Source organism: Acinonyx jubatus, chromosome B2 (assembly GCF_027475565.1).
Source record: "Acinonyx jubatus isolate Ajub_Pintada_27869175 chromosome B2, VMU_Ajub_asm_v1.0, whole genome shotgun sequence".
Classification (NCBI taxonomy): Eukaryota; Metazoa; Chordata; class Mammalia; order Carnivora; family Felidae; genus Acinonyx; species Acinonyx jubatus.
The window spans coordinates 22,280,844-22,303,069 of NC_069385.1; the positions used below are offsets into that span (position 1 = coordinate 22,280,844).

The 22,226-nt window shown below is 40.3% G+C and overlaps 1 protein-coding gene across 10 annotated transcripts in view; it reads right to left on the bottom strand.

Moving 5' to 3' along the window:
• The window catches only part of PHACTR2 (phosphatase and actin regulator 2), a 267,344-nt gene that overhangs the window by 21,977 nt on the left and 223,141 nt on the right, over window positions 1-22,226 (bottom strand). For 6 of the 10 annotated variants that reach the window (XM_053222154.1, XM_053222159.1, XM_027056728.2 and 3 more), the window contains 5 exons: window positions 21,813-22,021; window positions 20,160-20,316; window positions 15,839-15,894; window positions 9,335-9,396; window positions 6,473-6,610 (listed from right to left, as the gene is read on the bottom strand). In XM_053222154.1, the coding sequence (XP_053078129.1) occupies window positions 6,473-6,610; window positions 9,335-9,396; window positions 15,839-15,894; window positions 20,160-20,316; window positions 21,813-22,021 (622 nt within the window). The remainder of the gene's footprint in view (window positions 1-6,472; window positions 6,611-9,334; window positions 9,397-15,838; window positions 15,895-20,159; window positions 20,317-21,812; window positions 22,022-22,226) is intronic. The other 4 variants (XM_053222155.1, XM_053222161.1, XM_053222157.1 and 1 more) reach the window with 1 other exon arrangement.

Here is a 22,226-nt window from a genome sequence, read left to right on the forward strand (position 1 = left end):
CTCATTTCCCAGGCCACTCCCTACCTGCCTTTGTGAAATTCAGCATTTGAATATCAAGCCAGCTGGGAACGGTGGATGTGGCAATTACATTTGTAAAAGATGGCAGCAATAACACCTCCAGCCCACATGTTCTTCTGCAATATGACCTTGCCAATCCCTCATTGAGAGGTAGAGCGAATTCCCCTCGCTCTGAAGCGGGGCTGATCTTATGACCTACTTATAAGTAATAGAATGTGGAGGAATAAGGCTGGGTGTCTTCTAAAGTAGGGTTAGATAAAGCCATACGGCTTTTACCTTGTTCTCTTGGGCCACTGGCTCTGGAAAAAGCCAGCTATCGTGTAATAAGTGTGACAAGTCTGAGGCCACTATGCAGAAGAGGCCATGTGTAGGTGCTTTGGTGGATAACCTCAACTGAGCCCAGCTTCTGAGCCATCCTCTCTAAGATAACAGACATGTAAAGAAGCCATCTGGGACCCTCCAGAGCAACGTATCTGTCAGTTGAGTAACACTGAGTAACCAGAGTCAACCTCATGAAAAGCAGAATTGCCTAGCTGAGTCCTGACTAAATCCCCAACCCACAAAATCTGTAAGATGGAATAACATAGTTGTGATTTTCAGTCACTAAGTTTTGGGAAGTTCACTGCACAGAAATAGTGACTGGAGCAGGGACAACTGAGAGTCACTAAATAAGAGGTGAGTGACCAAAAGCCCACAACTAGGGGAGGAGAATGTAAGAAAACTTATACAACAGTGTACACAATTTCTTTCATTTTTTTAAAGATTTTTTTAAAAAGTTTATTTATTTCTTTTAGTACTCTCTACATCCAACATGGGGCTTGAACTCATGACCCTGAGATCAAGAGAAGCAAGCTCAGGGCACCTGGGTGGCTCAGTTAGTTAAACGTCTGACTCCAGCTCAGGTCATGATCTCACAGTTTGTGAGTTCAAGCCCTGCATCGGGCTCCACGTTGACAGGGCAAATCCTGCTTGGGATTCTCTCTCTTTCTGCCCTCTTGCTGCCCGTTCTGTGTGCATTCTCTCTCTCTCTCAAAATAAATAAAAAACTTAAAAAAAAAAAGAGTTGCATTCTCTTCTGACTGAGCCAGCCAGGCACCTCTATACTATTCTTACAAAACGACATACCTTGACTAGCCCTTCTACTGAAAAACCAAGTAAAATGCTGTATATAACATTAAAAAATTATCTTAAGTGTACTAATTAGCTGGTAAGAAAGTAAAAAATACTTCGATGGAAAATAATAAATGAAGATGAAGCGCAGAGAAATGGGGTAAGGAGAGCACTGAAATTGCCTTTGACCTTGAGGGCATTTGCTATGTGGTGACTCCAAGCGGTCATCTTCATAGCTTAGTGAGATACTGAAGACCAGAGACAAAACGTGCCCAAGGTGGAAAGTCTAATACATGATCCTCCTGCCATAGAGAGGGACCCTTATGGTATAGCCTCAGTGAAGGCTATGCTAGAATGTCTGATCTCAGAGAACCGCACAGAAAGTGTCATGCTGATGAAATCTATCCTAAATATATGAATCCATAGGTAGCCCTCACATGGGTTTACAGTGTGAATTCATTGAACTAAGGTGGTCTAAAACAACTCACCTTTATGTTACAATAATATTGGATAAAATAGTCTTTACAACAGAAAGCATTTCTTGAATAGAGTCTCATAATAAAGGCTTCATCAGGAAAATGTAATTATTCTAAACATATATATCTATTAACACAGTCTCGGAATATAGGAAGTAAAATTGATAGAATTATAAAGAGAAGGGAAGATCCAAATATGTATTGGGAGAGATAACATATTCCTCTCTTGGTATAGGATAGACTAGGCAGAAAAAAAAAAAAAAAAAAAAAAAAAAAAAAAAAGCAAGGATAAAAAAGCCAAGGATACAGAAATCTGAATGAGACCAACAAGATTTAGTTTCAGACATATTTTAAATGCCATACCCCCAAACTGAACACACACAGTTTTCAAGGATATATGGAACATTTTATAATTACTGACCATATACTTTTAAAATCCCAGTATTTAAGGCCACACCTCAGACCAATTAAATCAGGATCTTTGGAGGTGGGTCCCAGGGATCAGCATTCTTATAGCTCCTCTGGGTGAGTGTAATGTGTAACCAAGGTTGGGAACCACTGACATACAGCGCCATATATAGCTTTCGGTGCTTATATCAGAAAAAAAGGAAAGAAGAAGGTTAATGATTTAGAGTCCATCTTAAGTTAGAAAAGAACAGCCAAATAAAGGCAAGAAACTTAGAAGAAAGAAGATCAAAGAGCAAACAGCAACATAGAAAACATACTAGAGATGATCTACTCTACAGAGTTAAAGGCATATCTGATATCTTCTAAAGACATCAGCTCTTGGGGGGCCTGGGAGGCGCAGTCGGTTAAGCGTCCGACTTCAACCAGGTCACGATCTCGCGGTCCGTGAGTTCGAGCCCTGCGTCAGGCTCTGGGCTGATGGCTCAGAGCCTGGAGCCTGTTTCCGATTCTGTGTCTCCCTCTCTCTCTGCCCCTCCCCCGTTCATGCTCTGTCTCTCTCTGTCCCAAAAATAAATAAACGTTGAAAAAAAAGAATTAAAAAAAAAATAAAAAAATAAAGACATCAGCTCTAGGTAAATGAAGAACTTAAATGTGAAAAGCAAAACTATACATGTTTTAGAAAACAGTATAGCAGAATACATTTTGGATTTTGGTATGGGAAGAATTTTTTCAAAGAAACAAAATCACAAGCCATAAAGAAAAAGTGGATAAATTCACTGTATTAAAGGTAAGAATCTCTTTTGTCAAAACATACCATAAAGAGAATACAATGTTATAAGTCAGGAGAAGATAAATATGTATTTACAATATAGATAACTGAAATATAGGAAGGACTTCTATGAATCAACAAGAAATTGATAACCCAAAAGAAAATAGACAAAAGACAGGCACAAAAGTAGAATCCGTATGCAGAATAGGTATGACAATATGCTCAACCTCATTAGTAATTAACGAGATGCAAAGTATAAGTGCAATGAGATATTATTTCATAACCACTAGGTTGTCAAGTAAAAAAAACAACAAAAAAGGAACAAAAAGCCTGACCATCACATGTTGGCAAGAACATAGAACCATGGGAAGTTTTAACCTTTGCTGGTGGGAGGGTAAACCAGAGCAATTATTTTGGAAAGCTATTGCCACTGCCTAATTTAGCCGAACATTCCTACATTCTAGGACCCAGCAATCCCATTGTAAGGATCTAGCATATAAGGAATATATGCTAGAAAAAAGTCCTGGATCCGTGTCCCTGAAGATGATACACGAATCTTCATAGTATATAGCTTGCGAATGTAAAATCTAGAAACTAAGTAATCAACAACTAAATGGATAATTACTTTGTGACTGGTACATATGACAAAGTATTATATTTCAGTGAAAAAGAAAAATGATGGCCTAGTGCGTTAACCCAGATTCTTTGGTGTTGACTGAATGATGCAACACCCAGAAGTACAGCATATGACGTACTTAGCCTCCAAAACTGGCAACACTAACAAATATACAGCTATTGTTTAGAGGTATAAATAAGGTGGTTAAACTCCTAAAAAGGAAAGAAAGGAAATAATTAAGACAAAAGTCAGGGTGGTGGCTATTCCTTTTTTTTTTTTTTTTAATTTTTTAATGTTTATTTATTTTCGGGGTGGGGTATAAAGGGCAGAGAAAGAGGGAGACACAGAATCTGAAGCAGGCTCCAGGCTCTGAGCTGTCAGCACAGAGCCCGACATGGGGCTCGAACCCACAAACTGTGAGATTATGACCTGAGCTGAAGGCAGATGCTCAACCAATTGAGCCATCCAGGTGCCCTGGTGCTTATTCCTTATGGAAGGGAGAGAAATGCAATTGGGAAGGAGCACACAGAGCTCTTTTCAGGTACTAGTAATATTCAGGGATTAATAAAACAGGTCTCTTCCTTTTATTAGTAAATGGTACATTTGTTTCACACATTCTTCACCATGTGATATAATTCACAACTAAAAAAAATAAAAAACCAAAATGCCAGAAGAATGTATACGACCAGAACTGAGATAGGGTTAGGGTTGAGAAAGAAATGTTATCTGTTGTTAACACTCACCCTAAAGACTGCACCTGACCTCAAACCTCGTATTTCTTTGTGAGGTGTCAGACAACACATGAGGTTATAAGTGAAGTCTACTGCTGCTGAACAGAGAGGGGAAAGTGCAGGAAGGAAGGCAAATAAAGCAGTGGAAACCACTCAGAATTACGTGTGAGGCAGTAAAGGGAAGAGCAAAGGGCTGCTGGTTGAGGGCTGTGATTAGGATAAAACGCACTCAATAATCTTAGCTGTGTTTCACATCAGCCCAAGAGGGGCTCCCAGGGGGAGACATGTTTTTCACACCCCATGACAACTTGCCGGAGACCTGGATGTGAGGAGTAGGCAGTAGGCAAATGGCAGGTCCACACCGTGTCTGTCCACACCGTGCTTAATGAGATACCTTCAAGGCTCACCTCAAGGGTGGGAGGGGCTTGCCCCCAAATCTTCCCACCTTTCCCCTTACCCTCTCTCAGGACTCCATGCACTCTGCACTCACAGCACTTGTGTCCATGAGTATACCCTCTGACTAGAACACAAGGCTCTCAAGGCCAGGCATTCTTCTTCTTGGTAACCTAGGGAATAGCACAGGGCTGGACTTTACACAGGGAGCCTTAGGGGTGAGGGCAAGAAACCACAGTAAGTAGTTTACAGGCAATTCTTTGTAACCCATAACCTTGACATTTCCTTCAAGAAACAAGGCACTGATTAGCAGTGAGCTTGACACGGACCTGAGTACCAATCTTCTTCATCCCCTGGTGGCTTCCCTCAACCTGAGTGATTTTACCTGCCTTGGAGAAGCCTCTACCTTTAGGGCGTTCCTCAGCCTGTGCTCTCCATCCCAGCCGCAAGGGTCTCCTCCTTGCCTTTTCTACAAACATACATTCTCCTGCTGCTCCATTGATTATGCCCTACTGTATCAGTTACTGGCCTTTTCTCCTATGTATTCAACCTTTCTTTTTCTTTTGGCCCCTTCTTTGTGGCATAAAAGATTGCTCAGGTATTTCTCGTATATATAAAAGCTTGCAGCCTCCACAATCATCACCGCTCAACTGATTACCTCCTTCTATGGCTTCTCCTTCATAGCCAAGATTCTTGAGGTTTTATTTTATTTTCCTTTTCTCTACTAGTCAGGCTTCCACCCACCAGACTGCTAAAACGTCCCCTCTAGCCACATGACTAACCACTTGTGACCTGACCTTCTCCTTCCTAGGCTATTGGGCTACGTCTTCTCCTCTTTCCCTACCTCACAGACATTTCTTCTTCATGTTCGACTGCCTCTTCACCAATGTTGGGTCCCTTGGGTGCTATTCTTAGCCTCCCTCTACTCTCTATTCTCATTCCAAACATCCTTCCTTTGTGATCATTTTCCTCCCTCATTTTCATTTCTTCTTACGAGCAGATGATTTCTGATCTATATCTCTGATACGTGCTTGAATGCAGCAGGTGCTTTACAGAATGAAACCTATTAAAAAGCTTCAGCACGGCATTTAATTAAAATACTGAGCTCTAGCATTAAGACTGAATGTGGCATGAGTTTATTTGATACCAAATTTTGCTTAGAGACAAAAATTAGAAATCATTACTTGGGATATTAGGAAAACCCTAAACTGAAGAATTTGAAAACAAAAGGTTAGCAAAATTGTTTGGCTTTGGAACTATATTACTCATAAAATAGTCTTTCTCCATGATGGGACTCACTATACATTTCAAGTTTTTCTGGACTGTGAGCTATGATATAGATTAAGAGTTGGTAAACCATGGCCTGCAGGGGAAATCTGGCCCACCACCTGTTTTTGTAAAAAAAGTTTTATTGGAACACATATACATCCATTCACTTACCTGTTGTCTATGGCTACTTTCAGACTACGACAGAGCTGAGCTATTGCAACAAAGACTATATGGCCCACAAAGCCTAAAATATTTACTCTCTGGCTGTTTGTAGAAAAAGTGTGTCAGCCTTCATATAGATCAATACCTTTTTCACTATTACCATATCCCTTGAAAATGATAACTGGTATAAATTATATTTTCTAAGAGTAAGGAAAAATCATGGCTGTGGAACTACCGTGCCCTCAATCCAGGTATGAATGCAGGCAGGTTACACGGTAACTAAGAACTCATTTTTTCGAAGACTTAGCTGAAAGAACTCCATTGCTATTCCTAAATGGATCACTTAAGTGGCTCAAATAACTAAAGGCAGAAAACTTTTGAGTTATGTGGTAATATCTAGCCTCCTGGGACGACTGAGTATGTGTGTGTTTGCGGGGTGAGGCCACACAGATATTGAAGCTTTGAGAAAAGCAATAAAATCATAAATAAAATCACGGCTAAAACCATGAGGATTTCTTGCCTTGTCTGCAGGTGTTAACCTGGCCCAGGGCTTGTCTGCCCGGCGATCGTAGTCAGGAGACTCGGTGACTTCCACATACTCATTAAACCGCAGGATCCTTCGAGCTTGGAGCTCGGCCACTGTAGGTCTCAGGCTGAGCTGCAGGGGGATAGGGAAAAAAGGACAAGTTCAGGAGACCATTTACAGCCTCATGGTGGCAAGTTGTCTATAGAGAACTTCAAAGTTATGGTTAAACAAGGTCACTTTCAGATATCCAAAAGAGAAAAAAAAGGCAGCAGCATCTTGGGAGTTTCTAATGAGAACCAGAAAGCAGTGTGCCCTAATTCTGAAACTATAAAAATCATCATTGTTAGATAGGTCACAGGCGTTGGCAGCCGTCTGCGTTATGCTATTTTCCCCACCTTGCCTGGCATTGCGATAAAGGCACCTGTCATCCCTGACACAAGGAACACGAAGCCACGCAGACACAATAGCAATCCAGATATAGGATGGCTGGCTTGGAGACTGAATCATCCAGACAAAAGCACTGTAACTTTTCGAAATGAGATCTCTGTTCCTATTATATTAAACCTCTATATTCAGAAATGCACAAAGTTATGACAAAGAAATGGTCCGGTGAAGGGCGTGTCTATGGTGGTCATCTGGGAAACACTAGAGACCCAGGCCCAGATTTGACATTATCCCGGTGGGAAAAGCTGCTGTGCAGAAATGCACAGGGGCACGGAGTACATTCAGTGAGCCTTAACTGCTTACAATAGGCTGAGACCTTTAAGACACTTCTAATAACTTGGATTCCTCCTATGGTCTTAGTCAAATTCAAATTTACAGTTATATTTAATCCACCCAGCCCTGTGTATTTGTTCTCCTCTCTTGGTCCTTTCCCAAGCCCAAGAATAAAGAGAGATGGCTCTGAGAGACTAAAGATTGCTGGGCCCTAGCTGACAGGCATGATCTACTCTCTGCTACTAAGGTTCATGCTTCTGTGGCCTCTCTCAGTCTGGAGATGCCATAGACCCAGGCCTCTTTTACCCATGGGGTCCATTTCCAGTATCTTTTTTACCCATAGATGTACTGTGTATACAGCCAGACCATTCATTGTCTAAGTGGTCTTCTTTGGAGAGGTTCCTTATGCATACAACTTCAATTTAAAAAAACTGAGCACCTTGACACACAAAAATGATGTGTTTGTGGAAAACAAACAAACAAACAAACCCCCAAAAAACCTTCCCTGAGCCTCAGTGTCCTCTTGAGTAAAATCAGAGGCTGAAGCAGGTCAATGCTCTAACATTCAAGTCACTTGAGCACTCCTATAAGGGCCTGGGTCTACACTCTGAGTTCACTTGAGCTGGGGTATGGCAACCGTGACTCCTTCTAGCTTCATAAAGCCCTGGTAGGCAATGGACAGAGGGAGGAATGATCTAAATGGTTCCCTTATACTCACATGTTGTTCAATCTATATTGCTAGCTTCTTACTGCCTCTCCAGGGCATGTGGGAGTAAGGAGGTAGAGAAACCACTGCCTCTGGGGAGTGCCCAAAAGGCAAGGGACCAGAGGCCACATGGGTCAGAAATTCTCCATCCAGTCTTGCCCTTTAGGACTGTGTTATTAGCGCGATGGAATGTTCTGTACCTATGGCAGAGAGCTCTGTAGAGTGGAGGGAAGCGGGAGTCAGGGGGTCAGGCCAGGCTCTGTTGCCTCCCGGTGGGGCCCAAATGGATTGACAAAAGATGAGTGTGTATGGCAGGGGTGAGCATGGACAGTGAGGAGGGGCTATTCTTATTTGTAGCTGGTAACATAACAGCCACCGAATGCCACAAGAGCCATCTCTAGCAATTCAGTTTACAGGAACTCTGTCAGCTTGATCATTACTTGACATGTAGGATCTTTGAAAAAAAAAAAAAAAGATAATTAAGGATCTTTTTCCCTAAAAATGAAAACCAAAATCTCTCAAAATAGTCTCCAACTTTTCCATGGGAATGGAGTTTCTTCTGTATGCCTTAGAGGATTTTGCTGTGGACTCCCCAGCCATCTCAGATAAACGTGGGTCAGGTCACACACTTCACTGCAGATGTCATATTTTACTTATCCTGCCTTATCCAGGTGTGAAAGGTATAATCTGAAGAATTACAAGTAAATCTTTATATATTTGTATAAAGATTTATAGTGAAATATAATGAAAGATAAACTCTGATAGTGCTTAATTTTTCCGAAGACTATTGTTATTCTAACACAGAAAAAGCGATGACCCTGGTGCCAGATTTATGTTTTTATGAGTGGGTGGAAACAACAGTCTGAGTTTTGGAGGTAAGCCATTTGTCAAGTTAGGTAGCCCAGCAGCAGGCAGGTTGGGTAATCAAATTCACTTAATAAATTCCTGACCCAGCTCACACATGGACTAGTGGCAGATCTTCAATTTAATATTTATGTAATATTTCCAAGACTACACAGAAAACGTGAGCATTTTTAAAAACTGTATATTGAAAAAAAAAACAAACTGTATATTGAAATGTTAATAATGGTTATCGCTGAATAAAAGACATTTGTGTGGTTTTCTTTTCTTTTTTGTTCCTCTTCGCATTTAAACAAGTATTCACACAGATTACATGCTATATTCGTAATTGGTAAATGTAATTTAAAACTTTTGATTATTAACTTTTCAAATTAGCATATCATGCAATCGTAAATATAAACATAATCCATATTATATGCATTCCATTGATCTTAATGTCTTTGATTAGGTAGTGAACTAATCGGAGTAATTATTCCTCAGTATCAAATGTAAAGGCAGAGGGCTGATCTGCATTTAAATAATGAAGTATATCTCAAAACACACATGATCATTAACAGTCATGTTTTCATCACCTTTCTGCTGAGTCTGCGCTTAAGTTCCATTTTTGCTTCTTGTTCTTCCTCTTCATTCTTTTCTGTTTATGAATGAGGGTGGGGGAGGAAAGGCAGGAAGACTTAGTTACTATAAATGATATTATAATCAGAAAAGTAGATCAGGCCACAACTATTGGACTTAGATAATGATCAAACACTCTGACATAAAAAGCTGTCAAAAGATTTTGCAGAAAGATCGATCATTAATTTATATATTACTTTTTCTCCTTATGGGATCGGTTTCCTTACTGACTATAAACCTTTTTGCTTCCTGACTTCATATTGTGTTCTGAAAAAAACTATAAGGGTGTCCACACTCTGGTGAAAACCTTTCATTGCTGAACATCTCATGGGCTTATAAGCACAATTTATCAGAAGGCAGATAAAAACTTACTTCTGGATCTGGCCTTCACATAAAGATCTGAGACATATCAAAAGAGCAAATTAGAACCATCTGATGCATGTCTGAGTTGATTTCCATTCAAATCCAACCAAAATACTTGATTTTGTCTGCTTTGGTTTCCACAGTAGCAGAATGCAGTCATTTCTTTGGAGTCTGACTTCAAACCAGAATGTTCTGAATGGGGTTATTATGGTGTACTGTTGATGGAGATGATTTATTTTCTTGTGACTTGACTTTCCAAAGTCTTTTTTTTTCTCTAGTGCTTCACCAAATAGTAAAATTTAACGGCCAATTTAATGAATGCTGTCCAACGGATGGGATTAAGAGAAAAATGACCAGGGATTTTAAAGAAATAAATACCCCTTCAGATCTTAATCATTACTTATTTGATGAACTTTTCTCTGTTGCTTCCAATAGCTCATCGTTTGTTTGATACATGAGCATAGATTTTACTTCTTGGACACCAGTGCTTACAAAAGATGATCTCTTAGAAGATGCTGTTACGAATTCTATTGAAGGAACATCACACAATACAAAAAGGCTCAACTAAAACGTTGAAAAAGAAGTCTTCTATGAAAAGATAAATTTATTTTAAAAATTCAAATAGACTTCTTACTACTAAGATTGTTTTTATAATGAATAAAACATCAGTATTCAATATTTGCACCGATTGTATTTGTTAGTTGAACAGGCTAAATTCTCTATTAACTTCCCATATCTGGACAGAGAAAAGTTTCCACATTCTTCCAAAATACTAATTTTAATTCATAAGAAAAGGAATGCTGAGTCTGGTTATTTAGACAAAGAGTAAACATAAGCTGAAATCACCCTGCGAGATAAGAAACAGGCAGTTAGTACACTTTCAGGAAGTGCCTGTGTGTCAAACAAATTTTGTTATAATTCATATTTCCTCCTATGAAAATACTGTGGGTTTTTCTAATTGCTTCACAAAATATATATCCTTTGATATCCTTAAAATACATCCTTAGGGTCAAATATTTACTTTATATGAGTTGGGCAAGGCATGTAGGTTATAAATTATACATAACAGACAAAAGCTAAATTTGTGGTTCATGTGATTCAAAGGAAGGCTTTACAAGGTCAGCCTTTAATGATATTACTAATAAAAAGAAAAATATAATCTTCAAAGCATTTTAGTCAATTCTTCCTATAAAGTGATTGTGCTATATTTTTAAAGGTACTTTTCAAAGACAGAAAAGTGGATATCTAATATGACTCAAAGCCAACAAATGCTTTAATTTTTGTGAGGGAATATTGGATAATTTCATCTTATTAAGCATACTGTACATCTGAGTGATAGCAAGTTACCTATTTAAAAAAAGAAGGGCCAACTGCAGTTGAGGAAGTTAAATAAACAGAATTCTACCATGTGGGAATTCGTTTTTAACATCAGGAGCTGACTTCCTTACATATTTCCATATTTGAAATCATGCTTTTACCTTTTTTATTTTTTTAAGTTTTTTAATGTTAATTTATTTTTTGAGATAGAGACAGAGTGTGAGCAGGGGAGGGAGGGAGACAGAGAGAGGGAGACACAGAATCCCAAGCAGGCTCCAGGCTCCGAGCCGTCAGCACAGAGCCCGACGCGGGGCTCGAACCCACAAACCGTGAGATCATGACCTGAGCTGAAGTCAGATGCTTAACCGGTGGGCTACCCAGGTGCCCCTGAAATTGTGCTTTTAAAGAAGTTAAAGAAGGTAAGAGGTGGAGGGAAGTCAACATGACTGATCTTCTGAATCTTTTTAAATACTCGTAAAATCTCTTACAAAGAATCAAGGTCAAATCTTAGTTTAAAAAAACTCACTGAGTTGAAATGAAATGAAATGAAATGAAATGAAATGAAATGAAATGAAATGAAATGAAATGAAATTTATTTCTTTTTTGAGAGAGAGAGAGAGAGAGAGAGAGAGAGTGAGTACTGGTGAGCAGGGGGAGGGGAAGAAGGAGAGGGAGAGAGAGAATCTTAAGCAGGCTCCAGGCCCAGTGCAGAGCTGACACAGGGCTTGATCTCACAACTGTGAGGTGAGATCATGACCTGAGCTGAAATCAAGAGTGGGACTGACTCAGCCACCCAGACGCCCCTCACTTTTCTTTTTTAACATTTTCTTTGTTTCTCTGTTTAGTAAAGGACTAATTATACAGTAGGATGTACACCTTTCTGGTCACTCTAAATAGACTGGAGGGATATTCATGAAGGAAGTGACATGACATTCTTGACAAACCTTGCCTTTAGTAACTCCATCAAAGCAGGGGGGTGGATATTTCAGAGCAGTCACAGAAAGCATTTGCCATAAACACACAAACAACACATGTGGTTAAACAACCATGGGCACTACAGGAAACCTACCCAGCTAGCAAATGTTGCCCAGAGCATTTTAGCGATGAGCTAAAAGGAGAAGACAGAAAAGCACCAAAACATCAGCAACTGGAATATTATATTTCCGAGTCATCGATTCAGATAAACTAAGTTTAAAAAAAGCCAAATATTTGCGGCACCTGGGGGGGCTCCGTTGGTTAAGCATCTGACTCTTGATTTTGGCTCAGCTCAGGATTTCACGGTTTGTGAGTTCAAGCCCCACATGGGGCTCTGCACTGACACTGTGGAGTCCACTTGGGATTCTCTCTCTCCTTCTCTCTCTGCCCCACCTCACTCTCTCTCTCTTTCAAAATAAACAAATAAACTTAAAGCCAAATATTTTTTGTGGGTTTTACATGGTTTTATATGAAACCATGAAAATGAAAATGTATTTATACACTTACTTTGAAATGCATCAAAAAAATAACATGGATCAATGTAAGGACAGATATGTGATAAAGCAAGATGTGATAAAATGTTAATAGTAGATTATAAATAGTACATGTATGGGTGTTTACTATAAAAATTTTCAACTTTTCTCTATATTTAAAAAATTTCATAATAAAATGTTGGGAAAAAATACAGTACTCAATGGCCTAATATACTTTTTCTCTAGAGAATATATAGCTATTGTCATAGCTAATCAGATCTGCATCTCCTATGCCTGCCCTGTAAAAGGTGTTCCATGAGTATCTCTTTTTCTGGTAGGCAAAAGTTGACCTTTCAAGCACCAGAACTTGCTTTCTATTTTAATAATATTAAGGACTTGGTTCTAAAATGTACAATTAAACCTAACTTTATAGTTTTGTTTTTTGTTTAAAAAAGCCTAGATGCAGTAAAATAGGAAAGAGATGGAATAAGATGTGTTATGGTGACTGATAAATTAAGGAATAAAATGTGCCCTTGGTCTCCACTGAAAGTGAGATCTGCACTGACTGCCACCTGACTCATGTTTAATAAACTAATGATGAGCTTGGATTTGACATCTGCTGAATTAGTTTACTCTGTGAATGAATTCCCTAGTCTGTCAAGAAAAGATGACCCAGTTAAAATAAGTGTCCTTAAAAACAAACAAACAAACAAACAAACAAACAAACAAAAATACTGGCGGTGCCTGGGTGGCTCAGTCAGTTAAGCGTCCAACTTCGGCTCAGGTCATGATCTCACGGTCCGTGAGTTCGAGCCTCGCATCGAGCTGTGTGCTGACAGCTCAGAGCCTGGAGCCTGCTTCGGATTCTGTGTCTCCCTCTCTCTGCCCCTCCCCCGTTCATGCTCTGTCTCTCTCTGTCTCAAAAATAAGCAAACGTTCCAAAAAAAAAAAAAACCAACCACACCATCTCACACACAGACTTTTTTTAAATAGTCAATCATACTGCTTTTGAACAAAAGCTGGACATGAAATAAACACACAAAAAAGAGTCATCTATGTGGAAGAACCCAGAGGCACACAGGGGCTGAACACAGTATTGTAAGCTATGCCATTCAGTACCCTGGGACTGCTCAGTGGATTGCTCTGGATGACCTCTACCAGTTCTCTTTTCTGCTTCCCTTGGCCATACAATATTGTGGCAGGAGATCGTAAGCCAGTTATCAGCCTCTCCAGACTGGAAATGTGTCTTTTGTTTCCAGAATAAGCATGGTTAGATAAACTAAGAAGGAAGTAAAAAAAGGACTGGAATCAAATCTGAAGTTGACTTTGGCGTTTCCCTCTTCCCTGAACCTCCAGGAAAATGGGGTATAGAAGCCAAGATAGCACTTAAGATCAATGTGTGATAAATTTCTACATCTATGAAATAGTTCCTCAAATAACCAAACAGCAATGTGGTTTGGCACCATTTGTCTCACAGAAGCAGAAAAGAATTACCCAGAATTCGCTCTTCCTTTTTTTATCCTCCCCCCCAGGTATTGCATCAGGCATCCAATAAGACATAATCTTTGTGTTTTAGGAGCTTACAGTCTGCTCTTGAGCTTATCTAAAATTTAGTTCAAGAAATATTTTCCAGGGACCTACTATCAAAAGCCATGAGCTTTTTTGGTTTTGTGTTGTTGTCAAAATTAAATGTTGCTTTCATCCTTCCTCAGAAAACTAAAACACAATTTTATTTGCTTTTCTACCCATGACTTTTTCCATCTCTGTACTGGCTCTTCTACATACTGATGGTCACGTTAAGCCCCTCTTTGGGTTCTATTCCAGTTTTGCTCACAAACAGCCAGAAAAAAGCATTCCAAGGAAAGAATCCCATAGACTGTCAGTTCCTCTCACTGTTCAGTCTTCTTTGTTGAGTTGTCTTAGTAATGGCAAGTATAATATAAACGTATCATTAAAATCTTTCATTCCTGGGGTACCTGTGTGGCGCACTCGGTTAAGCATCTGACTCGATCTCAGCTCAGGTCAGGATCTTGAAGTTCATGAGTCTGAGCCCCGCTTTGGACTTTGTGCTGATGGTGTGGAGGCCTGCTTGGGATTCTGTCTCCCTCACTTCTCTCCCCGCCCCTTTCTCTCTCAGAATGAATAAATAAACTTAAAAAAATTCTTTCATTCCTTAGGAAAAGAAAACAACTCAGATTGAAGAATGGGGATCATCCAGACAAGAATTACCTCTAAAAGCCTGATCGAAAAAGATGTCCAGCATGCCCACAGCTCATTGCTATTGTAGTACTATCCGGAGCTCTGCCCAGCCCTGATGTTTTTATATTTCATACAATAAAAAGCTCTTCTGAAACTGGGTTAATAATATATAAAACTGCAGCTAGGCTCAACTTAAAAATATCCATTACTTAAGTCACTGTGGTTGGTAACCACATGGACACAGTATATAATGACAAACTGTGCTTCTATTAGTTTTATAGCTTTAACATACGAACTCCAATGAAGTTCTACTGGACTAGTGAGTAAGAAGTAAAGTCAAAGAAAACAGAAGGGAAAAGAGAAAGGGAAAATGAAGTAGGAAAATGAATGGAGAACTCCTTAACTCCTGAGAAATTATAAATAACTCAAAAGGGAAACAGAGTTATCGTAACAAAGGAAAATGAAAAGGGCTCAAGAATTTCTTTTACCATAATTCTGTTTTAAATGGAGTCATTTGTTAAACCTGGCAACAAACTGTATTATTAATAATAATATAGGAATGTTTGATTTATTTCCTTGGGGATTCTTTGGCTTTTTCTTTGACATTTATTTGCAAGCAGACTAGAGCATTTTCTTCTATGTAACATTTGGGTAAAAGAATACATGGATATATTTCATCTTTCTTAAAAACAACTGTCACAACCATGACTCTGGTCTGGGGGATATCAGGCTCAAAGCCATAAAATGAAATACAACTTTCAAGAAATTATTTTTTTAATTCTACTTATTTATTTTTAGAGAGCTAGAGAGAGAGAGCGCACAAGTAGGGAAGGGGCAAAGAGAGAGGGAAAGAGAATTCCAGGCAGGCTCCAGGCTATCAGCATGGAGCCACACATGGGGCTCGATCTCACAAACCGTGAAATCATGACCTGAGCGGAAATCAAGAATTGGGTGCTTAACTGACTGAGCCATCCATGCACCCCATTTTTTAAATTATCTAGAAATGTGATCTAAACGGGCCATTTTAATCATTCGTGAATAAACATGGAGGTTTCCTACTGATAAATGGATCATCTCTGAAGGGAGCTTGTTAATGGTTACATGAGAAATCACCAAATAAGATAAGATACTCACGTTTTAGGATATTTCTTTGCTCTAATTCTTCAGTTGTGGGCCTCTGGCTAAGTCTCCTATGATGACAAAAAGGATATATTGTAGGTTACAAACAAGACCTCCTTGATGCGAAATGTGAAATAAAATAACAAAGAAAGCTTTATTCTTTCCCTGTTTGAGGAAACACAAATCCATTTTACACCTACAAAATAAAAGTCTCCTTTCTGTTAGTTTGGAGACTAAAGACTGTCTGAGACTGCTACCTACTCCCTTGATCCATTCTTCCTCCTCTCTTTTAGATACAGAACCTCCTGAGCTGTGGATGTGGTCCCCCAACTACAGACTTCTGCCTCCCCAGCTGCAAGGTGCGGTTTTGCAACTGAGTCCTTGCAATGGGATATGAACAGAGTGGTATCTGTAACTTCTGCTTTTTACCCTTAAAATGACTGTGTATTTCCTTTTCTTTCTTTCCTTCTTCCATGGGCTAGAACTCAAACATGGTCATGTGAGCCAGCTTGGATCACGCAGATGAGAATATCCATGGGGATGGAAAAGCAATAGGACAGAAAGAATCTGAGTGTCCAGCTAACTATAAGGAGTGGGTGGGGAGTCCCACGCATCCTGGAGAGTCCACCTACCTCTGGACTGTTCTGTGGAAAGGAAATAAACGTGTGGAAGTGTCTTATTTGGACCACTGCACTTTTTGGTTTCTAACAGAATAGCTTAGCCTATCTCCTAATTAACATACAGATCATTAGAATATAAAGAAGTCTTCTGCTTAAGAGTTCATACTAACTCAAAAGATGGTTGATCCACACTGGACAGTGTAGTAATTCCCGTGAAATACTGCTTTTGTGACCTCAAATGGATTTATAATACATGTAGTAGAGTTATTTTAAGATATATGGACCCTTCCCACCTGCTTTTGAGAAAAGCAGGCTCATTTAAAAAAAATTTTTTTTTGAGAGAGGGAGCGAGTGCATACATGTGCGTGCAATTGGGCGAAGGGCACAGGGAGAGGGAGAGAGAGAGTCTTAAGTGGTCTCCATGCCCAGCAAGGAGCTCAACTCGGGGCTCGATCTCATGACCCTGAGATCATGATCTGAGTGGAAATCAAGAAGCAGGTGTTTAACCAACTGAGCCACCCAGGTGCCCCAAGCCAGGCTCATTTGTGACTAGTAGCTACCTATTTGTAAACAAAAGCTGAATGTCCTAACGACTCTTTATACCTTTTCTTCGTCTTGTTTACAGTGTTAATTTGTTGTTAATTACAGAAAAAACTTCTTCCGGATGTAGGTTGAGTTTGCACAAATTAAACTATGTATATGAGATGTAATCTTACTTAAAGATACTATGAATTATAAATGTTCCAGCTGTGGCAGAAATGGCGTGAGGAACTGAAATCAATGTTATTTTAAAGACCTCATTAAAAATTTTGTTAAAGTTTAATTTTCATCAGAGCTACCTTGGAAGTAACTTGCATAATTGAGCTTACAAAAGAACCCAATGAACTACCATGCCAACCAGCCATGTACCCTGTTACACATCTGCACTCTCTCATCCACCAAAGACATCATCCTTCTTTTGTTTATGGGGTTTCCTCCCTCAGGAATACCTTTCTCTCTTTCTCTACCTACAGAAATCATACAAATGACTAAAATAGTACCCTTCGGTTGGGTGTTTGACCTGTCCTATCCTGTCCTATGAATTCTCTGCCCTATACAGCAGTCATACAAAGATCACACATCTATTAGAGCACTTACCACACAAGTAATAATAAAGGTAAGACGATAATCATAGCTCTTGTTAGTTCATACTCTTAAAGTCCCAGGTGCTGTGCTAGGTGCTTAACTTACATTATCGTGGATCCTCAAAACAACTCAGCAAGGGAGTAGCCAGTTCCCATTTTACAAATGAGGAAATAACAGATTAAGTCACTTGCTGAATATCAGGTACTAGTGAAAGTTAGAGCAAGGTCTCACACCCAGTTCTTTTGACCTAGATGTTGGTGCTTTTCACATGACCTCACCAAGGAGTATGTCAGTCTCTTCCACGACACACGGAGTCCCCTAAGGTAGGGACTATGGGTGATTTATCTTTAACGGCAGTGATCAGATGTGTGATATTTGTAAAGAAACAATTCTGCAAAATTTACATATTTAAAACTACTCAGATAAAATATTTTCTGGATGTGGTCTATGTGCATACTTTCAGAGGCTCTCAAACTTTTAGGGGTGGGGGTAGGATCCTTTTATCAAACAGACAGAAGAGGCTGCTCTGGTTGGATGGTTAAGCCTGGGATGAAGGAGTCCCTCCCGTCCCACCCCTAACACACCCACACTGCCCTGGATCCCCCCATAGAAGCCAGAGTGTTCCCTCCAAGAAATCCTTGATGCGGCAGTTGGAAAATCACTGCTCTCTGCTTACTTCACAAGGTTCTCCATCAGCGCCTTGTTTTTGAGCATTTGGTTTGTTTTAGTTGTCACTGCTATAAATAGCCTTGAAATAAACATCTTTGTAAAATATATAGGTGGTTTTTTTTTTTTTTTCTCTTCTGGATTATTTCCTTCTTGTATAGTCTCTCAAATGACCTCACCATGTAAAACAATTACCACGTAAAACAATAGACTGCTAACACAATTCCTTTTTTTTTCTTTCACACTGTTAGGTTGTTCTTCAAAAATACTGAACAAAGTTGCTGCTTTTGGGTTTAATTTTTAAGAATGTTTTACCTGTTTAACATATATATAATTATTTAAATCAATAATAAAAATATTTAATTTTATTAAGTGCTTGCTACGATCCAGGCACTCTAGTGCCTTCAGTGTATTATCTCATTTATCCACCCCAAGCCGCTGCTTGGTCCCATCTGCCAAACAGATAATAGCCTCAGAACCCCCACATGCCAGCCCTGTAGGTATGACACAGTCACAGAAGTCTTCTACTTCTAAGCAAGGAGAGGGATTTCTTCCACCTCCAAATCCTGCCCTGGGATCTCAGACTACTCCCTTCTCCCAACTGACGCAGAGTGAGAGAAGTCAGCAAAATAGCTCATACTTAAATATGCTTAAAGTGATCATGGAAAACAAGGCTTTGGCACTCGCTTCTATTAAAGCTGCCAGTTAAGGGGGGCTCAGTCATTAAGCATCTGACTTCGGCTTAGGTCATGATCGCACAGTTGATGAGTTCTAGTCCCACATCGGGTAAGCACGAGCCCCACTTTGGGTGAGCTTGTGCCCCACGTGTGGTGAACATGAGCCCTGTCTTGGGTGAGCATGAGCTCTGGGTGAGCTCCGCTTCTCTCTCTCTCTCTCTCCCTCCCTCCCTCTCTCTCTCTGTCCCTTGTGGGATTCTCTCTCTCTCTGCCCCTCGCTCACTTGTGCCCTCTCTCTCTCTCTTTCTCTCTCAAAACAAAAACAAAAAAGCTGCCAGTTAAATGGACTTCCAAAGTCACTGGTAGCAAAAGTAGAAACCCTACAATGGCTGGAGGCAGAAAGAAAAATCAGATAACCATTTAAAAAAAAAATTGTTTTTAACGTTTTTATTTTTGAGAGACAGAGACAGAGCATGAGCAGGGCAGGGGCAGAGAGAGAGAGAGAGGCACAGAATCTGAAGCAAGGTTCAGGCTCTGAGTTGTTAGCACAGAGCCTGATGTGAGGCTCGAACCCACAATCCGTGAGATCATGACCTGAGCCGAAGCTGGACACTTAACCGACTGAGCCACCCAGGCGCCCCAGATAACCATTTATTTCAAGTTAAAAGGGGGAGGTTTTGATAGGAGGGGCTATAGTTACCTGGCTTTGATGGAGCTGGACACTGAAGCTAACTAATATTTCTACAATCTCAAGGCCCACAGGGCAGAACCTCATGGCAATCACAGGAACACCAGAGAGTCTGTGGATTGGGCCAGAAGTTGGGCAAAATATGACCTGCAGGCCAAATCCAGCTCCCTGCCTGTTTTGGTGAATAAAGTTTTATTGGAACACAGCTGCATCCATTTGTCTATGTATTGTTTATGGCTGCTTTCATGCTATAACAGCACAGTTGAGTAGCTGCAACAGAGACCTTCTGGCCAGCAAAACCGGAATTGTTTACTAACTGGTCCTTAACTGCAAACGTTTTTTGACACTTGGCTCGGGCTTTGGTGACTCCAAAGCCACTGACTGGTTGGACCAAAGGGCAAGCTCTTTGAGTGGTTCACCATCAGGACCAAGTTTAGAAAACCACATAGGCCATGCGTGCCCTCACCCAAGGAATTCACAATGATCCCTGTCGGGCAGGAAACCGCAGTGGGGAGAAAAGTACGGATTGGTCAGTGCTGTACTAAGATTTCAGCCATTACCTGACGAGCTTGGTTCCAATCTGCTGCCGGATTTCCTGCCTCTCCTCTTCAGATGTGCGCTGCAAGATGTTTTTGTCTTCTAGTTCCTTTTTAGATGGTCTGTTGCCAAGTTTGATAGCAAGAGTATCCCTTCGTCGTATTTTACTTGCCAAAGCACCTGAGGATTGGAGAAGGAAGAAACGCAGAGAAAGAGGCTTTTAGCAAGCAGCACTCAGGTTACACATGGTGTGGACTTTAAACAGAGTCCAGAAGAAATTCTTTATCCACATGCAAGAGTGGAATTTTAATTAACCTCAGGAAAAAGAAAAAAAAAAAAACAAACCCAAACCCAGTTTTGAGTTGGATGTAGTTCATTTTGCAAAACTGAAGGACTATTTTTAAAAATGTTCTGAAAAAAATGTTGGGGCACCATGAAAAAACTCGCGTCACCTCATCATTTGGAAAATGGTATTTGAAGTTTATTTTGCTGAGATGTTGTATCGTGGAAATTACTGATTGCGTAATGCTTTCTTTTTTAAGTCTTAAAAACTTAGCTCCTTTATTTGCACTGTAAAGTCTTGTCTTCTTGCCTCCACTCAGAAATCACGCTGGAGACGGTTTACTGATGGTAGCAGTGTCTTAATCCTTAATTAGGAAGAATCCCTAATGTCTCAACAGAGGAGAGTTAATACCAGGTGGATGACGAGGATTTTGTTGCTATTGTTGTTTAGTACAAACTAGAAGGAAGTTGACAAACTGATTGATGTTCAATCATTAATAGCTTTCCACCATGTATAAATTCAATTCCATAGTGAATTCCTCCTAAGTCATGATGCTCAGAAGTTTAAAAAAAAACAAAAACAAAAAAGCACTTTCTAGTTCCTGAAGTTATATATGAATGGTTGGCTTAATCTACTGTAACTGGCATTCCTTCTTAGAAGGCATCCTATCTCATCTACTGTGGAAGAGTGATTATTTTTAATTCTTCAAAGGTATTTGTCATTCTTGACTCATTCCTCCCTCCCTTCTCTTTAAACCCTAGTATAAAACTGACCGGAAGTCTCAAACACCTCCAATAAGTAATCCAGTGAATCCTGAATTTATGCTCTCTATTCAAGAAAGACCTCAGGGTGGAAGGGCCATCTCTGATCATTTGGAAACTGCCTCTGTCATTAGAAAGCTTTGATTCCTTGTACAAATACAAATGTGCGTATCTTCCTCATAGACAAAGACTTGATCCTCTGGCCCCCGTGGAATCCTCATCTGGAAAGGCCTGTCATCAGCAGTTAAACCTTAGAACACCAGGGGCGCCTGGGTGGCTCAGTCGGTTAAGCGTCCGACTTCGGCTCAGGTCATGATCTCGAGGTCCGTGAGTTCGAGCCCTGCGTCGGGCTCTGTGCTGCCAGCTCAGAGCCTGGAGCCTGTTTCAGATTCTGTGTCTCCCTCTCTCTGACCCTCCCCCATTCATGCTCTGTCTCTCTCTGTCTCAAAAATAAATAAACATTAAAAAAAAAATTTAAACCTTAGAACACGGACATTTCTAATACGAGAAAAGAATATGGGGGGAAAGAAAACACCAGATGTCTGATCGCCCATGGCTTTTGTTCTTTACAAAGTGCACCTGCTTCTGCCCATCGCTCACTTTCCTCCCCACCTCTTGAACACAAGTCTTACTTTCCCCACTGCCATCCTCGTCCTCATCCTCTTCATCATCGTCATCATCAGTGTACAAGACAGGCCCATCGGAGTCAGAGTCATTGGCCTGGTATTCCCTTTGGCCTTCATCCTCCGGGGCACTGAAGGATCCGGAAGATTCTCCCATCAGCCCAGGAGTCAGCAGATGAGGTGCCGCCTTCCCCGGCTCATCTTTGGTTGTAAAACTGCTAAAGGCACAACAACACAGGGGCGGTGTGAAGTTCAGAGCAACCCTCAGGGCAACACCAATACCACGAGAAGGAGCTCTAGTTTCCTGAGCATCTTTCGAGTTGCGAAAGCAGAAAGCAGACATAGGCAGCTAAGGACAGTGAAATGGCAGATAGCCCTGTATCACTTCACTCTCGAGGTTTGAGATTCTTCATCTGTAAAATG